This window comes from Castor canadensis, chromosome 5, assembly GCF_047511655.1.
Source record: "Castor canadensis chromosome 5, mCasCan1.hap1v2, whole genome shotgun sequence".
Lineage (NCBI taxonomy): Eukaryota > Metazoa > Chordata > Mammalia > Rodentia > Castoridae > Castor > Castor canadensis.
Genome location: NC_133390.1, coordinates 103892507 through 103914269, shown reverse-complemented (window position 1 = coordinate 103914269; position 21763 = coordinate 103892507). Strand labels below are relative to the sequence as shown.

Here is a 21763-nt window from a genome sequence, read left to right as displayed (position 1 = left end):
AAAATAACAGGAAATCAACATAGGATGGAGCCCTTCTTTTGTTTTGTATCATGTTCTCCTTTACCTACAAGTAGCTCATTGCATTATAAAATTACTTAGTAGTCTGCTATTTATAAAATACATTTTATGTAGTAACATTACTGGACGTGGGTCACATGCTAAGAGGAGAACAGGTACATGAAGAATAGGGAAAGGTACGAAACCCAAAACTTGAAAGTGTTTGATGTGTTGTAGAGGAGGTAATACAGTAACCTTAAAATGACAGAGGTCACTATGGGAAGGTGACCAGGAAGTAGTGAAGAGGTTAGGTAGAGATGAATCAATTCAGGTTGTAATACACTTGTACATGGAAGCCATGTTAGGAATCTCTCTGTATAGCTATCCTTACCTCAAACTAGAGAAAACAATATGTCTTTCTTCTTATTGCTTATGTCTTCTCTTCAACAAAATTGGAGAAGATGGCAGAATGCATTCTGCCTGGAAATGATGGAGGTGTGGGGGAGATGGGGGTGGGCGGGGGACAGGGAGGAGAAATGGCCCAAACAATGTATGCACATATGGATGAATAAATAAATAAAAATAAAATAAAATACATTGTAATCAGAACATTCATTTCTGGAAGATAGCTAAAATCCTGTTCTTGGAGCACTATTTTCTCAGACAAATTGGAAATTTAATTATTAGAAAGCAATTATTTTCAGGGATGGCAAAAGGAAACACAATTCTGAAGGATAATTTGAATATATGAATTAAGAAAATCCTAATTAAATACATATATCATGTAATTCTTGATAGCTAAATTCCAAATGTCATCAATATAAGTAAAGGATCTGATATTTTGAATGCCATAAAATATTAGCTTGAAAATATTGTTTTTCTTTTTTTCTTATTCTTCCTGTTTTCCAACTGTACTCATAAATTATCTAGATCCTTTCTAGACAGTAAAAAAGGAGTTTCTGAGTGAAAGTGCACTTACTTCTCAGTTGCTATGGCCATACTGTACCCATACAAACTATGAACATCATAGTGTTTTCCCCACTTCTGCACTGCATCCATGCAAAGTGTTTTGGAATACATGAGTTTGTCAAGAATACCTAAGAAAAAATACATAAGAAATGTTTCTTAAGATATATTTATCCATCTTAATCTTTTTATCCCTTTTTATAGTATGCTATATAATCCCATACTTTATCAAACAATAATGACAGGATGTAAATAACTTAAATAATTTCCAATTAGTTTTCTATCCTATGATCATGTTGAGGGCAGAAAAAGTATTATTTTTATTCTTACATTAGTATGTACTAACTGATTCATACTTACTAATTTTAATAATAAATAAACCCATGAACAAATAGTCCAATGTTTGTCTACATTCCCATAGACTCATTTTAGAGTTAATTTTATGGTTGATTAATCTATTAAAATATAATATTAGCTAGGGAATATTTTGTATGAGAGAAAAGGAAACACTAATTTCAGGATTTAGAAATTATACCAAAGTTTGTGATTTACAAAATATTTGCTAGAATTTAAGATGAAACCTATTCTTAATTAAGGGTAATTAGGGAAAAGAGTTAAATTTACCAGGAATAAAAGGTGGATAATTCAATTTGTTGTCATTGCAGCCTTTCAGTGAACCTTGAATAAAACTGGAAACTTCATTCATGTCCTTAAAGTAAATAAAATGGAAACAAACAGATTTAAAATAATGATTAAATTATTCCTAGAATAATTTAAGCTATTCTAGAATTCCTGAAAGATTTTCAAGAAACCCCAGGTGAACTTGATCACATTCTGAGAGTCAGTAACTTAAACATCTTTTGGAGACAGAGTGGTGGAATATTATGTTCAAAGGTATTTCTAGCCATTTAAACATAGGTCTCAAATTTGTCATTTATTAATAATATAACCATAACCTGTTAAGTAAAGGCTAGAGCTAAAAGAGATTTTATATATGCATATATACATATATATAATATCACAGCACATATGCTAAAGGAATATGTTCTTTGTTAATTACATTAAAAGCCTTCTACAAATTTGTGAAGGTTATTTCTCACATCTGCATAATAAGTTTTCTCTGTTCTCAAAGAAAACACCAGTCTAAAACATCATTGGCTGTGTGAAGTCTATTTCCTTCAGAAGAAATATACTATTTAGTTTCTCTTCTCCTGTGCAAATCATGTCCATATTTTAATACCCAAACCAGTTTTCAACTTTATGAGTCATTCTCATCTTGTTCCATCTTTTATACATTCTATAGCTGCAACATCCCTAAATTAGCTTTGTGGTAGTTGGGTCCATCTCCTCTACTGCTTTCTGAATTGACTCAGACATTTAATTAGCATTTACCAACTGATTTGATATTGTTCTTAGAGATTGACAGAGTCCCTAAGAGAATAATAAAAATAATTTTTCCAAAAAAATGTAAGAATAAATCACTTAAATTATTGCCAAACTTTTTTCACAAAACTGTAACGGTACCAACTAAAACTACTTATTTACTTTGTTGAAATGCCTACTTGTTTTTTTTCTGACCTCATTACACTGATTATACATCTCTATTATTCTCAAACTACTCCTGAAGTATCAAGATTATGGGTATAAACAGAATTCAATGATACTCATCACATGAAATTAAATGAGGTGCTCAGATTAAAAATCAATTTCTCATTGAAAACTTAATTTCTTTTTTCCAAATGTGTTTTGAGTAGCTATGGATGAGGGAAAATAATGCTCATATTTTAAAGTATAAAATTACTTGGAGCTACATTGGGGTTACTTCTTTGAAATTACCAAGAATATTATATTGTTTTATATTGTTTTGTTTGTCTATCTCAATAAAATTAATAAAGGGGTAGAATCCTTCTAAAGAAAATAAGTGTAAATGAACCTTATTTGTTTATCTTCAAGAACCCACAAGTTCAATTAATTTTTAAATTTTACTCTAAGTAAATACAGCCTCACATTTATTTAATGTTGTAATAAAATTTAATCTTTTATAAAATTTTCAGGAATTGTGGGCAGAATATGACCAAATAAGCTCTAGTTATTTGTATATACAAATGTATTATAATATATCTTCTCAGTGGATTTTTTCCAAATACTGAACAATAAGGTATTAGACTTCCTCATTGAAAAATTTTGTTTATTATATTTTTAAAAATGAAACCATAATAAAAACATCATCCAAAAATGTGCCTCCACATTTAAAATAATTGATGAACTCTGAATTTTAAAAATAATGGCTGACATTTTTATTTTGAAATCATGTCATTAGTCTCTTACTTCTCAAGTATTTCTCTCAAAAATGATGATGAAAAAGGAGAATTTAAGTGCATTGTTTCATATGCAGAAATCTATTTTCATTTACAATTAACCTTACTTAATTTGCAAGCACATTTTAATACTTATACTTAAAATCCAAAAACATTAACTATTTTAAAAAGTAAATTACAAATCTAGTAATTATAAAACTAATTTTAAACAACATAAAATAAAGCTTCTATTTTTCTTTTTTCTTTAGTTAGTCCTCTTCTTAAAATAAATAAAACCTCATGAATTAAATAATTTTTTTTCACAGAACAGTCATTTTAACAGAAAAAAATGATCCAAACATAGGGAAATAATGTTAGAAATAATTTTTCAATAGGGTTTGGAAATTCAACAAGCAAAAATAACCACTACTTTTATATTGTATGAATTGACATTGATATTTATTGAGCATTGAAAACATACTGATCTTATTGTGGATTTCGTCATTTTAAGGATAAGTAACTGTATTGTACTAGTACTTGAAAATTGCCTTTCTCAAATGCTTTTTATAACCCCCATACTCTCCTATTTTTGCACTGTGAGTTTCAGTCTTCAGTGATGTAGGAAATGGAGTATTCTCCCTTTGTATTGCACAATCAGGGTGTCTCTCACCATTAGTCAAGCAACACTACTATTTATAACTCTGCTCTACTGAACCAAAGTGTTTCCTAATGAGAACAACAGCAACAAAAATAACTACAGAAAAAAATTAATAATTTGAAAGCTAGAATGAAAAAAAAACATAGTCACAATACAGTTTTATTATTTCTTTCAGTAGCTAAGTATTAACAGTATGATCTTGCAGATTCTATATTATAAAAAACTAAACATAGTCCATCTTCATTCTGTTGATATCATAGAAATCCTGAAGATAATGCTACCTTTTTACTCAATTCTGTTTCATTTTCACAAAGCATACTCTTCCCAATTTATATTACAACACACCTAATATATAAATGGTACAAAATAAATATTTGTCGAATAAATTATTCATTGATTAAATAAACTAATGATTAAAATAATGACTAAATGAATAACAAGCATATCAAAAAAGAAAATTAGTATAGACCTAAACAACCAAAGAAAATATAGCTAGGATATATAGGATTCTATGCAGTTGTTGTACTTTTCAAAAAAAGATTCTTCCTTTTCTCTTTGCATTCAGGCTTATTGATGTTTTTGTAAACTTAATCAGATTTCAGGGTCATCAGGTAGCTCCTTTCTTCAGGTACAGTTATAGTGACCATAATCAAAGTCACTAAATACAAATTGTCAATTATCAGCCGGTATGACTTTGCATCATAAGCCTATGTACATGTATGAAACTTCATCCAAAGAAACTTCAAAAGATTGTGTTTTCCTTTAGCAATTTTACAAGTAATCTAGGATATGGTTTGTTACTGGTTTTTGAGATAAAACACAACCTATTGCTAATTTTTATTTGTTCAATTCCACAGCTTACTCAAACGAAAGTTTCTATGGTGTGGGACTTATTCACTTTAACATTACTATAATTGCTTGATTATTGCAGACTTCCATAAATGTTTTTGGAATTGTACTCCTATAGGTTTATCTCTAAATCTCATTTTCTCTTTTTCAGATAAACTACTAATCATAAAAATATAACACTTTAGTTACAAAGATGAAATCTATTCCATAAATTGCATTATTAGAGAAGAAAAACACAATTTAATTTTAGTCATTTTTTGTCCTTCCCATCTTGTGAATATGACAGGTTTCATATTCATACATTACATAAAAACAATGTAAGAGATTTAAATTTAGGTTGAATAAATTAGAAAAACATACATCATTAACTTTTATGGATAAATCATTTGCATTCCTTGTCTTAAATAACTGGCTTAAGACAGCTACTTACAATCCAAATTCCATCATACTCCACTTCTTTATGGAAAGTATAGCATTCTTCTGCCCACCAATCTATGCAGTCTGGATTAGTGAAATCTGGGTACACTGTTAATCCTGGCCACACCTACATGAATAGATCATTTACATATATGCATAAATAAAATAAAATAAATAGAATTTCAAACTAATGTAGTTCAAAAGAATATTAAAAAATGTTAACGTTATAATATTGTACTACTGTAGGTATGTGTGACTCATACACCATCTACATTGAAAATAATCTCTTCATATGTTAAGATCCATTCAAGAGAGAACATTTAAAGAGAAAGAGAAGAAAAGCATAAAGTATCTTAGAAAGAAAAGATATAAAACATTGGATGAAGTTGATATTTTGACTGCACCTAAATTTATTTCTGAACATTCTTGTAGGTTAGGTTAATAAATAAAAATAACTATATATTAGTTCATCACCAAAGGCATTTTCTTCCAAATAGTCCAAGGAAAAACTCTTATTTATTTCTTATCAATGAACATAGGTATGACACTTAATAAGTGCTAGGTACTGGTCTAAGCATTTTTGTAATTATTAACAAATAATCTTTATTAGAAATTTAGGAGGAAGATATGATTTGTATCATTATTTTACATATGGTTTTGGTACTATATGTAAATGTGCCTTACAGATAAATAAAATGATACAGCGAGAAATTAAACAAATTATCTAAAGTACCCTTATTAATAGATGGTGCAGGAAGAATTCAAACCCAAACAATTTTGTACCTCAGTCCATGCTACTAAATACAGAACAATATGCTGCCCTTTTATCAATTATGCTTCTTTAAATTATTTTACTTTACTTATTATGTTAAGTCATAACATTACACAATAAGAATTCAATTTTGAATATACTAGGATAAATTATACTGTTTTATATTGAAATAATCTAGAGAAGTTATCTGATCTGTTTATGTCCAACAGAAAAGATGTTAATAAAATATATTCTGTGAAATACTAATAGATTTTTTTAAAGTTTTTTATTATTCATTTATTCACATGTGTATACATTGTTTAGGTCATTTCTAGGATTCTGAGTAAGAAAATGTAAGGGTCTAATGAAGCTTGCAATAATTAAAAAAGTTTGTCATCAGAAATTTTCAGTTTAAGGGATGTAGTCAGTAGAAATAGAATATTCTTCATTGATGTTAATAATATAACAAAGAAGTATTTTGGACAGATATTTTATTTCCTCATTTTATTTATTTTTGTTAAATCACAGAAGTAGAATAACCAATTCAATTTGCCGAGACATTATTGTGGTTTTTGACACGTCTTATAAATTTGCTGCCAATAGAATATTTTTTCTAGATAAAAATACATTGAAGATCTGTTCAGTTTCTCTACTTTTTTCCTCATTGGTCCCATGATCTTAGGAAACCTATTTCACTGCTCTATATTTCAGTTTCTCACCTCTAAGGAATTTTAATAATATCTTGTTGCTTTATTGTGAGGACCAAATGCAAATCTGAAAACTCAGTGCCCAACAAAATGGCACTCAAATTATATTACTAATTATTCTATATCAAATTTCTGCATATAGTTCTCAAAGTTTTGGTAAGAATATGAGTTATACATTCTAATTCATTAGCTCTAGCTAGGTTTATAGTCATGTAAATTATTTGCTCTCTATTTACTTTTTGTGTAACTGAATTGTTTTAACCATTCTAACTTTCTCTCCACAATCATGATACCAAGTCAAAAGATGAAAACAAATATATTCACAGATATTTTCAGAAGTTTTGCTGTTGCAGAACAGAAAATATGAGCCACATAAGCTGATGGTCATCATTTACCTCTCCAATAAGTGCTGTAGTTCCATCGGATTCATTTACCCAAACATGTTTTTCATTTCCCCTCTCATAGGTTTCATATGGGTCTCCATTGGAACGGTTAGTTATAGAAATTGCAGGGTCCTAACAACAACAAAGAAACTGTGTAACCTCTATTAATTAAAAAATTTTGAGTACAAAAAGTATTTTAATATTAAATTTATCATTACCAAGATGATAACATATTTCTGGCCATGTTCATGCAAATCTTTAACAAACTCAGGAAGCCCATTAAATGTATTGTGATCATAAGTAAAGTCCTTCTTGTCTTCCATGTAGTCAATGTCAGTGATTTGTACATCCTGAAAATTAGCGTAATATGTTTCCTTAAATAGTTGAAAAAGACATTCTAGTGGTATTCTAATTATTTTTTTTTCTTTTCCAAGGGCTGGGGTTTGAACTCAGGACCTCAAGAATGCTAGCTAGGCAAACACTCTACCTCTGATCCTTGTCTTTCTAATTCTTAAGTATAAAAGCATTAAATGACAATTTGCATTTTTTTCAGTGATGACTAAATACTTTATATGTAAGTGTTTGTGAGTATATATGTACATACTTATATACATAAATTTCATTGCATCAAAAAAAATCTACATAATTCAGGAAACTATTTTTAAAATACTAGGCTTTTTTTTAATGTAAATATAATTTTATTCACAGTTAAACATGTATTCTAGTATAATTTATAATATTTGTTCAAAAGTATATATTATAACTTTCAGTTAAGTGGTTGAACATTGTATATGGTGACAAAATATACTTTACCATGAAAAAAGCAGCTGTCTGCTAAAGAATGTACTGACAATTCATTACACTTATTATGCAACAATGTTTAGTGAAATATCCTTGGTAACTCTCTATTTGATTATCAATATTTAAGGAGGCATATATATTCCCACAAAATCTCCTTCCTACTTACATACGGTATGCCAGCTTCTCGGTTTCTTTGTACTACCTCTTTCACTACATCCAATGATTGGTAATTCCAGCGACTCAGCTGGAATCCTAAAGCCCAATATGGTGGCATTGCTGGTAATCCAACGAGCTTGAGGCAAATGATATTTAATTAGTTTTAATAAAGATAAATACATTTATCATTAGTAACTAATATGAATGTGCTTTTAATTCTGCTTCTCAAGTACTCTACAAATTATAAATAAAGGTTTAGTATTAATTACATCCTAAAATTTTTCTTGCATTTACTATTACAATTTTTGGGAGACCCTCAATAAAGTTCATATTCTGAAACTCATCTTCTGTTTATTTTGTGTTAAAATAAATCAGAAAATGCACCACTTGAGAAAGTAGCATTTGCCAAGACATAGATAAATATATGTATGTATATATACATCACAGAATTAAAAGAAGAGAATAAAAGATAATCGGGAAGTTGTTCTCCTACACACCACTCTTATTTTTATCAAAGTAACCTCTGTCCCACAGTTTCATTGTTTATTCTCAGGGTTGAAATTTAGATACTACCTTTTGCTTAATTCCAGTAAAGTAGGTCATGAACAAGTAAAGACTTACTATGCAATATATCAAAGAAATATTACTTCTGAGCGTAGTTGTCTAAAATTTTAAAAAATTTTGAAATAAATAATACAGACACATAAAAACATGTAGGTTTCATTTTACAGGGGAAAAATAAAAACTACCTATTCATATCTTTAAAATGGTAAAATGTAAAATATATATACTTAAGCAGTCCCAAATATGAAAAAAAAAGTTATTTAAGTATGTGGACTTGTTACAAGAAAAAAAAATATAGCAGATAATCATTGTTTAGAACATCCCTGAACACACACACCTCTTGATACTGCTGAACTACTTGTTCTGGGGTGTCTCCCAGAAATATATAGAAGTCCAGAATGCCGCCAATAACTCTGTAAGTTACTATTGGGGTAGGCTGGATGAGAATCTCTATAAAACAAAATTTGGAAAATTATGTGTGAAGAGAACATACATAGTAATAAAACAACCATAGTGAAAAATTAAAGTACTTTGAATTAACTACATTATTTCATACTATTTTGAAAAAAATTAGTAAGAAATAACATATTGACACTAGGAATAACATTTTTAAAAAATGGAGTGCCCCATGTATGAGGTTTAAGACTGGGTAGTATAAAATTTTCTTTTACAGAATTGGCCAAACTCTTCTGGAAATTTTTTAGCAAGGAGTAAAGGATTCAGCTTCTTCAAAGAAATATATTTCTTTCCACAATGGTATCAATTAGTCATTTCAATTCAAAGTTTTCCAAAATGTATTAACTTCTAAGGAAAAAATAAGGTTTTTAATTTAACAATTTTTATATAATTGGATAATCGCGTAACATACTGCTCCTTCTGGAACATTACTGTTTATAAACTTTTACTACCAATGATTCACCCACGAATTATAAATTTCATTCACAACCAAAAGCAAAGATTTTACGTTGTCTGAATTATAGTGCACTAAAAATTGTTCCTTCAATTTCTGTCCTGACAAAGACCATTCTTGTTGTTAGTGGCAGTGGCATATTAACTTATCTGGCTTAGTGAGTCTGTGGAATGAGAGCATTCTTTGATTTTTACTTTTGCTCTGAAGGGAAAGGAAAGAGCCTTATGTCACAACAAAGCTACCTCTTTCTAAGATAGAAACATGGATATGAAAAATAATTATCTTACTACTTTCAAGACCTATTTATAAGAATTTCACATGGCAAATATCATTTGCAAAGGAGTTTACTCTGACATTTGTTCTCTATGATTGGCATAAAGACAGTAGTAAAACATTTCATTTAAATATACTAAATAAATGACTTTTACCCATTGCATTGCTGTTCATTAAAAATACACCAAAGGATTTTCCAGTAATATCTTCAATGCACATGAAAAATGTCTGATGGCCATACAAATTATGATTATTCTACAAAGCAAACATTTGAAAATTAAAATCACAAGTAAATTTAGAGGTTAAATATGTATAAATGGCCTTTATAAATACTTTTTTTCCATACCAAACATTGCAGCATAAAACATATAATTATTTTATATTAACATATAAGGCATATAACAATATATGCAATATGTTGGTAGCTTATTTACTTTTATTCATCTTTTATTATAACTTGATAAGCTTAATAATCTATTTGCAATGATTTAATGGTGTTTTTATCCATTACACCTCATTCCTGACCTGAATGATTGTATATGGATAGTTAAAATAAAGAAGGTAGACTGGGCATAGTAGCTCATACCTGTAATCCCAGCTATATGAGAGGTAGAGATAGGAAGGATGCAGTTTGAGAATAGCCTGAGCAAAAAGTTAGAAAGACCCTATCTTAAAAGCTGGATGTGATGGTTCATGTCTTTAATTTCAGTTATTTTGGAGGTAGAGGTTGGAGAATACCAGTCCGAGGACAGCCCCAGGCAAAAGCATGAGACCTTATCTGAAAAATATTAGCAAAAAGAGCTGGGAACATGGCTAAAGTGGCAAAAAGCTTTAAGTGTGAGATTCTGAGTTCAATCCCAAGACCTTAAAAAAATAAATGAAGGAAGGAAGGAAGGAGGAAGAGAGGGAGGGAGGGAGAGAGATAGGTATGAGGGTCTCGGTCTGGTGTTTATTACAGATAACAATGATATAGACAATAGAATTTATTGTGCCAAGGGGTTCTTAAAATAACCACTCACTTATTCATTTGTGGAATTAAATAGTTAACATTGACATTTAAAGCTCATTAACACAAATAAAAATAAATGGTGCACTCTTTGTCCTCAAGAATCTCACAACCCAGGAGAAAGAAATACAGTGTACAGACTTAATACATTGTGATTGTTGTCTACACTACCATGTAAGTAAATGAAGAGTTGGAAAGCAAAGACTATTCATAGAAGAGCTTGGGAAAAGTTCTTATGTGGTTAAACTTCAGATGAAGCCTCAATGACATACTGTATGATGAAAAAACTCAAAGTTCAGTCCTGAGAAAGAAAACCAACCGCCTTGCAATGACTGGAAGTGACAGAATATTACCACACGTTGTGGATCAGGGAAAATGGACAAAGAAGCAAGAGATGGCATTTGAAAAACAGGAAGATGCCACAGGAACATGTGAAACTTGGTGCTTGGTATTACTCTAGTTTAACATTAGTAACAGGTGTAACACTAAGCTAGAATAATTTCAAACACCATGTTTTATGTGTGCAAAATACAAAGGTGATTGAAAAGGAATGATGAGATATAAAAATGAAAGTCAAAAGAAAACTTTCGGGAACTAGAAATGCCTGTTCAAACATTCACAAAATCTGTTAGCCACTGAGTTAATGTATGAGTTGACTGTATATCATCACTAAAATAAATAGACTTCTGGATTAGGTATCACTGATACCCAAGTAATTTAACTAGTAATGGCAAAGAAACTATGGTTCAAATAGGCCACAAATATTATCTGCTCGATGTACTCATTTTATTCATAACAAGAAAGATAATTTCTTACATCACCAGGAGCTTCATCTCGAGTAAAGATTGGCCATGTTTTCCAGTATAAATCATGACGAAATCTCTTATGATTATGCTCCCCAAGACCATACATATATTCACTTGGAAGTTTGGTTGAAATCTGTAAGTACTGATTTGAGTATACAAGGGGACCAATGCTGGTATCAAATCTGAATCATGAGAGAAAGAAAGAAAGAAATGACATAGAAACACATAAAGTGTTCTACAAAAATATGGCTTTAGGTTAACCACATCTGGAATATTTGATTTTAAAGACCTTAGTCTTTAGCTGTGTTCACTTTCAGGAGCACATAAATTACTGCATAACTAGAGCTTGTTTGTCACATTAACACAATTTCTCCCATCTCCCATGTGATTTTCCATATGCATTTTCTCCTTTGATATTCACCACAACCAACGAGCATAATGACCATCATCAATCCCATTGCATAGATGACACAAAATGGGAAAAAAATTCATATTTTCAAATATTACAAAAGGTAGACATGTGAGTCAGGTTTTGAACCCAGTCCTGCCTTGCTCCAGGAATTAAGATTTATAATACTTATTTTATTATTATTACATATTCTTTTCACATATCTAGCATTTATGCCAAAATAAATTTCAAAATCATTTTTCCTAAAAAGGAAAACTGGTCACAAATGTTATGCAGGCCAAAACATGTAGTATACGAAATGTTAGCTGGCATTGGATAGTTTTAATTTTCATTAGCAAACTGTAATGTTATATGCACTTATAAAGTATAATGTGAGCGTTTAATATACACTTCAAAATAATTAAATCAAGCTATTTTAACATAACCATCACTACACATATTTATTACTTCTGTGGTGTGACCATTTAGTCTATTCTTGTAATATTGAAATATGCATTAAATTATTAACTAAAGTCATGATGCCATAGATATTGAAAACTTATTCTTCCTAATACTTTCACCAAAATCTTCCCCTAATTCCTGATAACCAACTACTCTATGATTTTATGATTTCAGCTTTTATAGATTCCGCATCTAACTGAAATTGTGTATCATATGTCTGTCTGCCTTCTTTCACTTAGAATTTATGATTGAGAGCAAAGCCAATTGCAAAAAATATTAAAATCTATTTCATGAAAGCAATTTTTGAGAGTCTGGTTTCACCATTGGTTAATTAACATTTTGGGCAAATGAAAGAGCAATCATCCTGAAGTTTTTCTTACAGGATGTTTCTAAATCCCTAGTCTCTATTACACCTGCCCCCAGCCAATGAATTCTACATGCGAGTTCTACCTATACTTCATTTAATATACACAAAAGAAAATTCTTTTAAGTTTACCATGGTAATTATTACCTCACTAATAGTAACCACTTGAGCTGGCAAACTTCCAAAAGAATACAATACATAATGAGGACAAGACACAAAAGACTTCCACAAATGTAAAAATGTAGACAAAACTTCAAATGTAACAGTTATTTTCTCCACCCTCACCTTTGATTGTCACCCGTGAACATTTCCTCATTCGTGTTTAGTACTTTTCCTCCACAGAAAACAAAACTCTTATCATCAGAATCTTTACAAAGTTTTACACACACTCTCACTGGGGAGGAAATTTATTCTTTCTGACAGCGTTTTAACATTAAGACATCTCTATTCCATAGTAATCTAATAAAATGGGTTAGTTATCCAAGTGATTATTGATGTGAAATTCTTACTTACAAAACCTTGTTATTGCTTTTTCTGGTAACTTTGATGCTGAATGGCTTTTCTGCAACCTCCACATCATACAATGTTTCAGAAAGTGTGTGTCCAGTAAATTCTTTTACAAACTGATGAGGAACTTCATATCTTTCATTATTTGGATCTGTAATCTGCAAAGATTGAAATAAATGAAAACAAATTAATTCAAAATTTTCCAAATGTGAATTACTAAATGCTTTCTCCAAACATAATACATTTATAAAGGAGCATAGTCTTTATAAACATGATCACAACCTAAATTTTAACATTTTAGAATGGCTATGCACAGATAAAGTATATAAATTGTTATGAAAAGGTATAATAATTAGCTTTAAAATTCTGCATATAAAATCAGGTAAAGATTTACACTGATGGCTATAAATATCTGTGAGAGTATTATCAAATACTGATTTTTAATACTAGACTTAGGAATTTCATTATCTAGGACCTGTTTACCATTCACCTGCTTAGATAATCTCTAAGGATAGGAAAATTTGTTTAAAAATATCTCAGGTCTGTGGGTATAGCGTAGTAGTAGAACATTTGTCTAGCATGGACAATAACTGCCCTGTGTTCAACTCACAGCACACAAATATTAGCTAACTAAATATAAATATCACTTAATTCATGTGAATTTGTTGCTAAAAAGGTAACTGTACAAAGCATATAGCAATGTATTCATCTTGAATTTAAAAAATGCTACTAAGCTGCTTATTTAAAATAGCAGAATTATTTTCTTTAAAATTAAGCATATATATGAGTGTCAACTAGTAAAAAGAAATGGTGAATATAAATTGCATTCATATAACACTTCACATATTTTCAAATTAAAATTTAAACTAACACAGTTGAAATAATTTCAAAAAATTACTGACATTTATTGAGCATTTATTCTCCCCAAGAAATTTTACATAGATTATAGTACTCAAATAAGTGCAGGAGATGGTATTATTATTAAGTTATATTTTAGCAAGCAGACTCAGAGAAGTGAAGTAACTGATATAATATTATCAAATTTTCTTAGAAACATCAAAAACCAAACCTTAAACCGTAAACGGCTGGGAGTCTGATTTTCAGTTGTGAGGAGTACACTGTTAATATCATCCCCAAATAGTGTAGGAGAAGGTATTCTGTTTAAATTGCCTTCAAGTCCTTAAAAAAGGAATCAAAATAAGTATGAGTGAATTCATTGTTCATTGTTAAAATTTAACAATTATTAAATATTATACAGATATTTACAGTTGTTTGCACTTATCACATATAATGTGTTTTTGTAATTTTCAAGATGTAGTCATGCAAATAAATAAATCTTCAGTACAGCTAATTTGCACTTTTGGTGTACATATTTATTATTTGATTCTATTCAAGATGTTTTTCTAAAGGAAAATTTAAAATTCATTTTCCATTATAACACATTATATTAAATTATGTATTATTAAATTATAATGACAGGGCAGTCCTCACCAGTACTTTTTCTTTCAATTTTCTCAACATTATAACCATGGTTATCTACAAAGAAGCACCAAGGAACAACAGAGTTATTCCATGGCCTCCAGCAGCAGCCTCGTTGCTCACAAACTACCTGAAAAAAATTTTTAATGAATAATATGAATATTTCTGTTATCAGATATGCTAGGCTTTATTTGTCCAATGAATGAAAGCTTGTAAAAAGTTTAATACCTAATATGCCCTAACACCATTTGTTCTTCTATTCCTTTCAACTTGGAAGGAATATAAATATTGAAAAAACTGAATTATTTCCATCAGTTCCAGTTCCAGTATATATGTTCTGTGTTGTGACTTATCAAATTCATGCATCCACATACATCATTGTAAAGTCATGTATTTTAAATGTTCCTTGCTTAGCACTAGTGGCTCACACCTGCAATCCTAGCTACTTGGCAGACTGAGATCAGGCAAATCATGGTTCAAGGCCAGTCCAGTCAAAAAGAGACTTCATCTCAATGGTACAAAAAATTAAAGTGTTGGCACATGCTTGTCATACCAGCAACAGTGGGAAGAATAAAATAGAATGATCTAGGTCCAGGCTGACCTGAGCAAAAGTGACATCTCCTAAATGAAGAGCTAGGGGTGTGGCTCAAGTATAGGGAACTTGCAAAGCAAGCATGAAATCCTGAGTACAAACACCATTACTACCACAAAAATAAGATTCCTGCCCTCTGCAAAATTATAATTTACTCTTGGCATAGTATTGATAAAGAATTGAAATACTTATTCTGTAAAAATTGTTTCAAGTTGCATACAGACATAAACTCAATCACCTAGAAAGATTTTAACAGAGTTATTTTCAGGTATTTATTACTTCGACATTTAACTATTTGAAGTATTTTAACTACTTTATATGCCAATGATCACAATCACTTACTGCAATCCAATGAGTAAAAGAATTTTAAAAGAGCAACTGTATAATATGAGTGAAGCCCTGAGTTCAAACCCCAGTTAGATGACAAAAAAAAAAAGCTCTTAAGAGTTTTAAGAAGCTTGTTATCTATATGAAAAGAGTTTGTGATTTTGTATTATGTAGTCTCCTTTATAGAAACCCACCAAACACTGTTTGAAGAATAGAAGAAGTGAGAGGAGGAATGGTAGGTAATATAATAAAGAGAGTGAACTTATTCAAAGTGCACTGCACACATATATGGAATTATCACAAAGTAGCTCCCATTGTGTTATTAATGCATGCTCACTCAAAAATAAAATTTTTTAAAAAATATTATGTGAAGTGGAAAAATCTGTAAGGTCCTGTTTAAAAAAATTTGAGCAACCTGGTAATGCTATGCATTAACAAAGCTATTGGTGAAAGTTTACCTAATAATAAAATTAAATATTGTCACACATTTCATAATTTGCATACCTATTGAGATATTTTTCTGGGCTGCTTGTTTCAAAAATAAATAAAAGTCTCCATGCTTAATTGAGTAAAAGAATAGATCAATCTCTTTCATATTTTCACATCAAATGAAATTGTTTCAGATCCACACAAAGATATATAGATACATGCATATATGCATACGTGTAAATTACAAACAATAGTACCAATGGATCCTACCATTGTGGAGGACTGATATCTACCAGGAAGTCAAGAAAGTGTGATTTTTTTTAACTGGGCAATTTTACCTAGAATTACCTAACTTGTGGAAAGTGTCCCTGCCATACAAAGAAATTATTCTACAAAAATTATCACTCATAGCAGTATTTCTAAGATATATATTTTTAAATATTAGCAGAAAACAAAATACAGATAACAATGATTTGGAAAGGTAAAGTTATGATTGTTTTAAATACAAGAGAAAAAAAACAAGCACATTATAATGATATTTTGACAAAAAATATTAAAATAGACATTAAGTTTCTCGAAATATACTACCTTAGTTTCCTAGGGTAGACATAATTATCATGAAGAAATGGCTTAAAGCAACAGAAATTAATTCTCTCACTGTTCTTCAAGCCAGAAGCCCTAATTCAAGGGGCAAAAGAAGCATGATGCTTCTGAAAGGGAAAATTCCTCCCTTGTTTTATTCCTGGCTTCTTGTGGCTTCCAGCAGTTTGCATCCTTGTCTTCTAGTTGCATAGTTCCCACCTCTGCTTCCACTTGACGTGAGTTTCTCATTTTTCACTGAGAAATCTCCTCATCTTACAAAGACACTGGTCATTAGATTTAGGATACACTTTAATCCCATATGACTTAGTCTTAAATAATTACATATGCATTACATTTCCAAATAAAGTCACATTCTGGAATCCCAGGGAGCCATGAATTATGGGAGGGCATCACTCAACTCACACCAAAGTATTAGTTTAAAAACCCATATCCCATTCATATTGTTAAATAAACATCCCATATTTGCAATTTCAAATAATATATCTACATATATGTGATATATCATTGCCTTAGGTGATTATTTCAGATGATAGAAAGTTTATATGTGAATTATTTTAAGGGATTTTCAAACATCTTCATGAGAAAACATTATTGAAAGTATACAAGTATGCATTTCAAAATAAAAATGTTATTAATTTTAGTTTAATTTGTGAATATTTTATTGTTTTTCTTGTATGTTTGATTGTTCTTATTTTTCTGGATTTTAAATATTTTCCACTGTATTTTTAATTGTCATCTAACTACAAGTTTCTTAGACTTCATTTTAAGAAGCACAAAATTAAAGTACAATATACATGCATTAATATTTTCATTAAATTTTATTATGCAAAAATTCAATGAATTTATCATATTCTTATTTTCTTATATTTGTATATGAGTATGTACATAGACTAGAATCACAAGTCTATACATTGATTTATAGATAACAATACACAGTAGATTGGTTCATTGTTATAAACTGAATTGTGTTCCTCTCAAACTCATCTGTTGAATCTCTGACCCACAGTATGTGTATTTTTGGAGATAAAGTATTAAGAAGGCAATTAAGGTTACAGGATGTCATAAGGGTGTGTCCCTAATCCAGTAGAAATGGTGATTTTATAAGTCAGCCTGGGCTGACTAATGCACTCTGCATGGAATGATGCCTGTGTTTAAAATTAGTATCTTGAATATTCTGCATTTTCTCATTGCAAAATAAGTATGTGTGACTTCTAATTAAAAATGAATTATAGGAATTCAGAACAAAGTGGTGAAGTAGAAGCTTTCTCTGTTTGACACAGTAAATTAGAAAAATCAGATAACAAAAGAGATATAGTATACTGAAATGATGAAGAGAGGAAGAACATTGGGTACCAAAAAAGAAGAAATGGACATCTGAAAATCACAGAGAAACAGAAATGTGACAGAGTAGAGGGATTTTAGCTTTAGTTCTGACTCCCTGGGGAAGGGGGAAAAGCCAAATCCTCCACCATAAGGTAAGCTGAAAAGTCTTGGAGACAGATAGGCAGACCTACCCGGGGGACAATGCCATACATCCCCCAATCCCCAAATGCAGTGCAGGGCTTTGGTGTGATGGTGATATTTCCTGTGTGAAAGTCTGGTATTGGAGAAAAAAAAGACAATTTTTGCTCCCCACAACTTGAAAAACTAGAGCAAGACATCATCTTGAAAAATGGCTTACTGTTCAAAATAGAGATATCCTAGGGTATTGAAAGCATGGGAAAATCATTTCCCAGAGTGTCTTGGAAACCCTGCCACAATGTCTAAAGAATTGAATGACCATAAGATGTGGATAGAGAGAAGGAGAGGGTCTTACCTGTGCCCACTGACAAGTTTAAGCAGTGGGAAGTTAGGCAAGTCAAGGGTGCAGAAGTCAGTAGACACATTCTCCCTGGTGGAGAACAAGTCCCAACATCTGAGGATCACTACAGAAAGAGAGCACCAATCCCACTGCTGGCAAAGTGTTCAGCCTCTGGGAGTGGTCTGCTAGCTTCAGTGTGGATGTTTGCTTATAGGCCAGACTGTCAGCTCAAAGCACAGGTACTGTGAATAATAAAATTTCCCAACATTCTTCACTCCCATAGGGTATGAACTGCTGAATGAGGTATGAAAGCATTGCGACTGGCAGCTAAGCATATGAATCCCTCAGTTCTGCACCACCAGTGCAGAATCAGGACTCTTTTTACTTCTCCCACTAACTGACACATACAGGGATAGCCTTCTGCTTTTGTACTTGCTGTCATTAGGGCTACATATGGGAACCTGAGGAGCAAATGGGAACCTGCCAGGCCTACTGTCAGCAAATCTCCTTGTGGCTCTCAGTGGACTCCAGTATACAAAAAAGGGAAGTATACAAAAAAGGGAAGCATCCAAAGTGAGAGGAGCACAGGCATGGACAGCTGAATCTTGACCAGTCTCTCTCTCTCAAAGTACATATAATGCCAACTTGCACACAAAGAACTACAGGAGACACTAGCTAGTTCCCTTCCCTCTATTTTGAGGGTACAGGAAATCAGGTTCAGTGCCCTGAAAGCATGGCCAAATGTTTGGCTAGTGAGCTATTCCTCAACTCCAGTGGTGAGAAACTACAACTCAACACTGCCACTACACTAGCCTTGACTGAACTTGGAAAATACTCAAAATGAGAGAGTACAGGTTATTAAAACTTACATTAAAAACTTGGTATCAGATGCACAAATCCCAATGCATAAACACAAAAACTATAACAAATGCAAGAAATATTAGAAAAATTCATCTAAAATTCAACAATTCTGCAAGAATAGACACCAATGAGAGTGAAATAGATGAAATCCTACACAAAGAATTCAAAGAATGATTAAAGAAATTAAAGAGGATGGATATAAGTACCTGAATTAATTCTAGGAAAACATATATAAACAGCCAAATAAATTCAAACAAAATGCAAAAAAAAGAGTATAGTGAAATAAGGAAGAAAATATAGTATATGAAAGAGGAATTCAATGAAGATAAAGAGTTCCTAAAAAATATTCAAATTGACATCTGGAAAACAAAATTAAGTAGAAAGCATCTCCAGTATACTGGATCAACTTGAAGATAAAATATCAGAGCTGAAAATAAGGAAGGTAAGTGTCAACATCAAGATAAAGATGAAAATAAAGTAAGGAAGGAACATGAAAGACCACTGGGATACCATTAAAAGATTAAATCTACAAAGTCTGAACATAGAAGACAGGGAAGAAGTAAAAACTGAAAATATAGAATACATATTTAAATAAAATAATGGCAGAAAATTTCCAAAATATTCAGAAAGAAATATGATTCAGGTACAGGAAGCTTTTAGAACATCAAACAGACAATAAAAGAACCTCCCCAAACCTTACCATAGTTAAAACATTAAGTATACAGAATAAGAAAAAGAATGTTGAAAGCTGCAAGAAAGAAGTGCTAAGTCACATATCAAGGAAAACTCATTGGAAGATTTCTCAACAGAATCTCTAAAAGCAGGTTGGTCGTGGAATGATGCATTTCAAGCCATGAAAAAAAGTAACTTCCAATCAACTGTATTCAGCAAAGATCTATTTCAAATTGAAGGAGAAATAAAAACTTATCATGATAAACAAAACATAAAGGAATTCCTGACAAGTAAGCCAAGACTCTAGAAGATATTTAAAGGAACTCTACACAAAGAAGAGTTAGATAAATGCAACCATAAAAATATTGCAAGAAATAAGTATCTCTAGATGAATAGATGAGCAAATATGGATAAAGAATCAAACATTACACAAACATCAAAATGACAAGAATTGCTACAAACTTTTCAATATAATTCTGAATGTATAGGGTCTCAATTTTCTAATTCAAAGAGGTACACTGGCAGTTTGGAATAGAAAACAAGACACAAAACTATTTTTTTTCTTTGCCTACAAGAAACACAACTCACTGGCAAAGACTAAAACAGGATTGAAATAAAAGGATGGAAAAAAAGTATTCCATGCACACAGAACCTCAAAGTTATCTGGAATAACCACAGATATATCAGACAAAGCAGATTCAAAGAAAAGTTAGTCAAAATAGTCAAAGAAAGTCACTTCCTATTGATAAAGGAAACAAATGATCAAGAGAATATTACAACTGTAACCATATATGCACCAAATATCTATGCCCGCAATTTCATGAAACAAACACTACTAGACATAAAAGCACAAAAGACCCCAACATAATAATAAATGACTTACTCAACCTAGTGTCACCAATAGATAGGTCAAACGAGATCAACAAAGAAGTTTCAAAATTAAACAACACTATAGATCAAATAGACAACAAATATTTAAGAATATTGCACCAAATAGTCACAGTTTTATACTCTTCTCAGCATTCCACAGAACTTTCTCTGAAATATATTGTATTTTAGGACATAAAACAATGCAAAAAATTTAAATAAATTCTGGAATTTTATCAAAGCAACAATGGAATAAAACTAGAAATAATAGCAAAGGAGGTTTCACAAATTATTCAAACAAATGGAGACCAAACAATACATTTTTGACTGATCAATGCATCATTGAAGAAATAAGAGAGGTAATTTAAAACCTCATAGCATTAAATGAAAATAGAAATACAACTTACCAGGACATTTTGGATACAGCAAACTTAGTACTAAGATGAAAGTTTGTAGCTATGAGCTATGAGACTAAAGGAACAGTACAAAGAATCAATGAAACAAACAGCTGGCTCTTTTAAAATACAAACAAGGTTGACAAAACCTTAGCTAAACTAACCAAAACAAATTAAATAAGACCAAAATTCATAAAATTGATGATGAAAAGGGGCTATCATAATGAATACCCATGCAATTTAGAGGCTTATTAGGGAATACTTCAAAAATTTATATTCTAAATAACTTAGAAACCTAGAAGGGATGAGTAAATTCCAGACATGTATGACTTAGTTGAAACAAGAAGATATGAGCAACTTAAACAAATCTATAACAAGCAATGACATTGAAGCATTAAGAAGGGATCCTCCAACAAAGAAAAGCCCAGGGCAAAAAGGAGTCACTGCTGAATGTTACCTGACTTTTAAACAAGTG

General features: G+C 30.9%; 1 protein-coding gene across 2 annotated transcripts in view; it reads right to left on the bottom strand.

Annotated features, from left to right (window-relative positions):
• The window catches only part of Si (sucrase-isomaltase), an 85869-nt gene that overhangs the window by 57222 nt on the left and 6884 nt on the right, over positions 1 to 21763 (bottom strand). For both annotated transcript variants that reach the window (XM_074073862.1, XM_074073864.1), the window contains exons 4-15: positions 14754 to 14871; positions 14332 to 14441; positions 13269 to 13420; positions 11552 to 11723; positions 9885 to 9984; positions 8884 to 8996; positions 7993 to 8118; positions 7244 to 7375; positions 7038 to 7157; positions 5198 to 5311; positions 1588 to 1672; positions 977 to 1094 (exon numbers count right to left, since the gene is read on the bottom strand). In XM_074073862.1, coding sequence (XP_073929963.1) covers positions 977 to 1094; positions 1588 to 1672; positions 5198 to 5311; positions 7038 to 7157; positions 7244 to 7375; positions 7993 to 8118; positions 8884 to 8996; positions 9885 to 9984; positions 11552 to 11723; positions 13269 to 13420; positions 14332 to 14441; positions 14754 to 14871 — 1460 coding nt within the window. The remainder of the gene's footprint in view (positions 1 to 976; positions 1095 to 1587; positions 1673 to 5197; positions 5312 to 7037; positions 7158 to 7243; positions 7376 to 7992; positions 8119 to 8883; positions 8997 to 9884; positions 9985 to 11551; positions 11724 to 13268; positions 13421 to 14331; positions 14442 to 14753; positions 14872 to 21763) is intronic.